We start from the raw sequence: 6,354 nt of genomic DNA on the forward strand, positions 1-6,354 counted from the left end.
TCATGCAATTGAGTACTCAGACTGGTGCACAGCGATCTCTTGTCATCACTTTAAAAATGAAACTCCAAACAAACACACACATATCATGACATCAGAAGGTTTGGTTCTTTTTTTTTTCTTTCCCCTCGGTATGTTCCGAGCCTAAGGATTCATAAACTACGGGAATAATCCTTACTCCTTTGTCCGTGAATCCAAATAGGCGTGAGCATTTTCATCTCTTAGGTTGGCTCAAGCAGTTGGCTCAAGATGAGTTGGGAGTAATCGTGAAAGAAAGTTGAATGCACTTGGAAAAAATTTCAGTGAGTGAAAGAAAAAAGCGCTGCAATTTATAAGCTGGAGATGAGAGATGGAGGCAAGCCCTACCTTATGCACGTGATCTTGTGTCGCAAATAATTTTGCAACTCCGTTTGCGACTATTCATGAGCTCCGAAAAAGACCCGCTTTTTTTCACTGCCTCTTAACGCACACGAACCAAGCTCAGTGCAAGGGCCCTCAGACGTTGAACGTTGAAGACAAGAGAGAAAAATTGTAATGAATGTCCTTTCATCTAGCCACATGGGCCCAGCGTAGTATCGATCCTCTTTGTACACTCCAAAAGTAGTCATCTATTTCGGGTGGTGCCCGCGGACTAATTACACCTAAAGTGGTTGCGAAAAATTGGGCAATTTTCAAAACCTTTTTGAAACTCTTGTTCTGAAAAAAAAAAAGCTACAACAGTTTGTAGTTGGCAAACTGGTCGAACTGGTCAAACTGGTCAAAATCGAGCAATGGAATAACTAACAAGTTGGCTTAAATGAGAGAAAAAAGGTGATCTTCAGTGACAGATGCGATGTTTACTCATATACATGGTTGAAAAAAGCTTGACTGGAAGAAGCGACGGTTTACTGACACTCGAATCTTGAAAGCGTGCGTAGAGAAGGTCTGGAGAGGACGGATCAGGGACAGATCAAACAAGTGATTCAAACCCCTTGGTACTCGTTTAATGCACGGCAATACCGACCAAGTTGCCAAAGGCGCGGTAGCGCCTCAACCGTCAAAAGCGCATTTTTAATACGGATGGAATCATAAAACAAAATCCCACCCTGTAGATTCAATTGCGCATATGAATCCCACCCAGGACTTATTGGCTGCAACTTACTTTCAAATACAACTTGTTTCATTTTCTTTCCACTTGATTACTGACATAATTTGCCCACGTTCCAACCCCTCCCGATCATTGACGTCGTTCTTCGTGAGTAAAGGAAATCGGTGAGGTGTCGACGGCCGGACGCTAAGGTTCCCATCTGATTTTGTTCCGCCACCTTCGAAACAGATCATTTTGCGCATCTATGACAAGATTTGAAGAAGAATCGGACCCCCTTCTCTTCTCAAAAGAATCCCCATATCGAAGTGATTGTATTTATCTGTGATTGAGATCATCATCATCTGTTGCACATCTCATGCAGAGGCGCAATACCCTGCATTGGAAAATCAGAGATCAGATATTAGAGACCAGAGACCACTTGAGATTGAGATATGCCTAAGGCTCCCAATGACCGACCTAAAATTGAAGTTTCTCCACTTTCTCAACAAGCAGCCCCTCGTGCTTCCAAAGAAACTGCAGACGCAGTGAACGCTGCTATATCTTTCTTTCGGCGCTACTCAAGGCACATACAAGAGCGCAACGTGGATCCACGGTTCATCTGGTTTTTAGGTGAGGAAACCGTTGTGACCAACAAGTTGAAACGCCCCGATGCCCCGCCGCGACTATCTACAATTTCAGACCCGCTCATGATCAATCTGGAAGAAGAGGGTGATGTTGATGATGACGACATTGAGGATGAGGCTGCTGCCAAGCGACGCAGGAGGAAACGACGCAAAGCGCAGTTGCCTCTTCTGAGTCTAGAAAACCACAATCGAGAAGCTTGCAAATTGCAAATCCTAGATGTGGTCTCCGCCACGGGCAGCTACTTGACATGGCCCACGATAAGCATGAAAACCAAATCACGCCAAGGGGCAGAGGTCATCACTGAAGACTATGAAAGTTTTCAAGTCACGGAAGACCCCTTCAAACTTTGGCTTGAGAAAATCTATATCCCGGAAACGAACCCGGCACCGGGACAAGAGCGCTTACTCATTCTATGCCATAAGAATTTGATCCTAGCTGAACTGGCGAAGGACATCGCCGACCTATGCGAAAAGAGCAAGATATCACTCATGTTTCTCCCCGCGGACAACACCGATCGATTCCAGCGTTTGGACATTTGCGCTTTCGCCACGATGAAACCGCCATTTGAAATCGAGCTGGGCGTCAAGTGGACTGCAGAACAACTTAAACTCGTGCCCACGGAGATGTTTTGCAACTGGTATCAGGATGCGCGCGACGTGGCGATCGCGGAAAGGTTCACGCCTCCTATCTGGATGAACTTTGGGTTGTATCCTCCCGATGAAACGAAGTTCATGAGGAGTATCCTTTGCGAGTCGATTGTACGTGCTTTTGATATTTATCAAGCCAAAAAGAGAATAAAAGAGGAGGCACAATTAACTAAGCTCAATGCGATGAAATGAGGTTCGTTTACTTTTAATTTGTATTAGATTTAATAATAGTTGCTGTCAATGACATTTGCAACCAGTCCCAGATTTTTCTTTTCATTTGAGTGCAAATTCTCACGAAATTTTTTTTGTAAAACCCTGATTGAAATACTCTCTCGACACCTCAGTCCAAAGTGGAGGATGGATTATCAGCCTGGTTCAGGATTTGGTACTGGAGGCATGGCCAATTTAGACCATTGAGATGAAAAAAAATGAAAAAAAAAAATGAAAAAAAGCAAGCTCCCTTGCGGGGAATCGAACCCCGATCTGCTCGGTGAGAGCGAACCGTGATAGCCATTACACTACAAAGGAGAATCTGTTAGAAGGCAGGTTCTTCTTTTAAATATGTTATTGTTAACTGCAGTGAACGAGATCCAGAGTCCCATGGGCACTACGATCACGATAAGTGTCATATTAGCACATTCCTGACTGGATACATGCTATGTCACTACTCGATATGGCACTGGCAACGACAATATCGACAACACAACTAGCAATCTCGCGCGGATTTCGTTTGTCGTCGTCGACTTTTCCCGAAGTTCGTCAGTTGATGAATCAAGAGGTTTATTTTTTTAGCTAGCTATTCTATTAATATTGCTAATCTCCAACCCTGGTTAAACTACGCTACTCCATTTGCATCTCAGTAGGCAAACAAAAAGAGAATCTTGGAATACCTATAACGATTCTCGTCCATGAGACACCTTTCCCCATTCGAACGGTCTCAGTACTGTCTCTATCAAAATAACGTTCATTCAATCATTATGTACAAGAATCCCCACTTCCAAGAGCTATCCAAAATGCAATGCATCCATCCGCCATCTCAGACCTTCTCCATAGTCCAGATGATATTCTTCTCAGCTCAATCATGGACTTTGCCCCGCAACTTAGGATACAACCGCGCCGCATGGTAATTGATAGTGCTGATCTGCTCCTTGGCAGGCTTATACGTCTCCATGCACTTCTTTAACTCAGCTTCAAAGCCCGAGCAGACGCTATTGGCTTCGCCGTTCGAGGCCCAGCAGTTCAATAAGCTCGACATGAAGACGAAACATTGGTTGGTAGACTTCGATAAGATTGGCTTCCGGACTTTGAGGCGGGGGAGTGGTGGCAAGCCCTTTGGTGGGGGGCCGACTTTCTTATATGCCATTGCTGTTTGTTGGTGGTGGTTGTTGGTGGAATGGGTTTAAAAAAAAAAAAAAATACTTTGATGGTTTGGGATATTGGTGCGTGTCGTTTGCGTGTCGGATTTTTCCAGGACGCGACATTCCAGACATATATTAAGAGCTCCAGAGGAAAGGGGGCAGAGATTAAAGTACTACAAAACTTCAAACATCAATTGTAATAAATATACCCATCCATAAAAAAAAAAAATGAAAGTGAAAAAATGAAAGTTCCAAGTTCCAATCACTCGAGTAGTTCTTCACCGATAACAGCAAAATCAACCCGTTCGGCGCCTTTCCGAGGCACTACTCGTTTGCTGCTTTTGTTGGCTCTGGCGGCATTTTTTCTTTTCCGTATCCAGTATATTCTCTTGTAACACGAGTCCGTATATGGAGCATACACCACCGCCTGTTTCTTTCTCAAATTCGACTTTACCAAAGGTAGTTGAATGTTTGAGGAAAACGAGGTGGCTCTGGTACTAATCGATCTCTTGTTGATCTTGAAATAACGCCAGAGACGGAATCGTATTGTATGTCCGATATTCTTTAATAACGTTTTCATGAATTTCTGCTCGTCTCTCGCGTGGTCGTACTTGATGCGGAACAAAATATTAATCTTGTCTTCAAGGTTGATCAAGAACAACTTGCATAGATGGTTCGCGAGGAGCTTCTCACGCCGTTTCGTCAAGGGTAAAAGAAAATAAACAGGAAGGATACTAAAGCTTTTCCAAATGTAAAAAGTACCCGAGACCAAGTTTTTAATCTCACAAAGGATAAACTGGTTCAGCTTTATGTGGTCACGATGATAGTTTTCATTTGTCGATAAAAGCATGGCATTTGAGGATTCAATAGTGGTTTTGATTTCATCGGTGAGGAGTTTTTTCATGATTCGTATCTCCTGTTCTATCCTGTTTGTGATTTGGTGGTTGTTCAATTTCAATCTGCGATATTTGGCGCAGTTTTCCACGGGGATGTAGTTTCTTGGTAACCCCATTTTGGTGCTTAATGATTCGTGCACTGCCTTGTGCATTTGCTGTTGGGCAACGTCATTTGAATTTGCCCAAATTCCACCGCCGATATTATCCTTGCCACTTCGAGGGTTGAAGTTTTTATTTTCATAATCGTATAGATCCTTCAATGGTGTCGCAATTGCAGGGTCAATATTGATCGAACTGTCAATTTCGGGAAAGTTCAAATCCAATTTCTTGAGTTGGATCTTGTTGTCAAACGCGGGTAGATCTTGAATAAACTCGCGTGGATACACGCCCGCTTCAACATTTTCCAAACGTCTCAAGGGCATGCCAGTTAAACTCCGGTCAAATCCAACAACATTATACGGGTGTTTCATCTTATCAGAAATGTATTCGTAAGATGCACTTTCAGGAACAAATTTATCCAATTCGTTTCGTCTCAACTGCTTGAACTTACTAGATATACCTCGTAACGTCTGGCCTAGCAACATCAAATCGTTATGCAGATCGTAAAAGAAGCGCTTGAGATACTTCTGATGCATTTGAGGATTCGAGTCCAACTGTGACAATTTCTCATAAATCTCTTCGACTTGGTCCATATTGCTCTTGTCAAACAAATCGAGTGTATCTGGTACCAGACGGAGAATCATGCGGGAGTCCACCCAGTGTGGGTTAGCAAACGACATAAATGGCTGGCCTTTGCCATCTAGTCCAATCTGGAAGACCAAGTCACGAGTCGACATCCGAGATAGACTATCAAAGCAGTCATTCAAATCTTGTTCTTGAATCATCTGCTGCTCGGTGGATATGCTAGGTTCCGGTATCTGCTGTTCGTCGGCAACACCGTGTACATCATCGTCCACCCCATCCTTCGAAGATGATGACGAAGAAGAAGACGAATTCTTCAGATTGTTCTTATTGTTGCTATCATTATTGGTGCCATTTTCATCGTTAGATTCATTAATATTGCCCTTTTGTAAGTTGATACCTAGATTCTTGAGCATCTGCTTGGACTTTTCGTCTTTGGATAGTACTCTTGCACTGTGAAAGCAGCGTAGAGGTGGTCTTGGTAGACTGTAGCTTCTGCATAACCGTGAAACCGGTGGTATTGATCTTTGAGCTAATCTCATCATGGTGGGTGGGGGGAGGGGAAGATGTGTGTTTGTTAAGTTTCGATAAGGTTTAAATAACTTCAAGTTTCCGGTTCAAGTCAGTGACTCTCTCAGCCTCAATAGCAAAAAAAGATAATACACAACCAACCAATCTTTTACCACCAAATAGAGGGTACCGTAGCCAGTCAAAAGAAGGGTATGGGCTTGCTGGCATATGTGGTGGTGGTGGTGGTGATAAGAGAGAATGAGAAAATTGTATGATTTGGTTATTCCAGTAGGGGCCATAATATGCAGGACAAGGTTGGCAACCACAACCCTGTCCTTCAGGCACTTGGTCATTGAGTCAATCAAGCTTCGTACTATTGAGCCAGAGAGACAAAGGCTTGATCTGACTCGGTTCAAGAGACTGTGAATGAAAATGTTGTGTCGACTTTTGCTGGCTTAGAGCTACAACCATGAAGCAAACCTGAGTCCCTGTAGGACGCAAGTTTTGCCTTATCCGCGGGGTGTATATCAACAGAGGTTCTGCGATAGTCGGAG

The 6,354-nt window shown here is 43.5% G+C and overlaps 3 protein-coding genes across 3 annotated transcripts; 1 reads left to right on the forward strand and 2 right to left on the reverse strand. All coding sequences in view use genetic code 12, as the record gives it.

Annotated features, from left to right (window-relative positions):
* Positions 1–1,515: 1,515 nt before the first annotated feature.
* On the forward strand, positions 1,516–2,547 carry LODBEIA_P56410 (uncharacterized protein; the record flags this gene model as incomplete). Its single annotated transcript, XM_066975996.1, has 1 exon — positions 1,516–2,547. The coding sequence occupies one exon, from the start codon at positions 1,516–1,518 to the stop codon at positions 2,545–2,547; it is 1,032 nt and encodes a 343-aa protein (XP_066832579.1).
* Positions 2,548–3,430: 883 nt separating this feature from the next.
* On the reverse strand, positions 3,431–3,718 carry LODBEIA_P56420 (mitochondrial 37S ribosomal protein mS37; the record flags this gene model as incomplete). The annotated part of the gene is made up of 1 exon (XM_066975997.1): positions 3,431–3,718. The coding sequence occupies one exon, from the start codon at positions 3,716–3,718 to the stop codon at positions 3,431–3,433; it is 288 nt and encodes a 95-aa protein (XP_066832580.1).
* A 257-nt stretch (positions 3,719–3,975) lies between these two features.
* On the reverse strand, positions 3,976–5,835 carry LODBEIA_P56430 (uncharacterized protein; the record flags this gene model as incomplete). The annotated part of the gene is made up of 1 exon (XM_066975998.1): positions 3,976–5,835. The coding sequence occupies one exon, from the start codon at positions 5,833–5,835 to the stop codon at positions 3,976–3,978; it is 1,860 nt and encodes a 619-aa protein (XP_066832581.1).
* Between the last annotated feature and the right edge of the window lie 519 nt (positions 5,836–6,354).

The sequence above is a fragment of the Lodderomyces beijingensis genome, assembly GCF_963989305.1.
Source record: "Lodderomyces beijingensis strain CBS 14171 genome assembly, chromosome: 7".
Classification (NCBI taxonomy): domain Eukaryota; kingdom Fungi; phylum Ascomycota; class Pichiomycetes; order Serinales; family Debaryomycetaceae; genus Lodderomyces; species Lodderomyces beijingensis.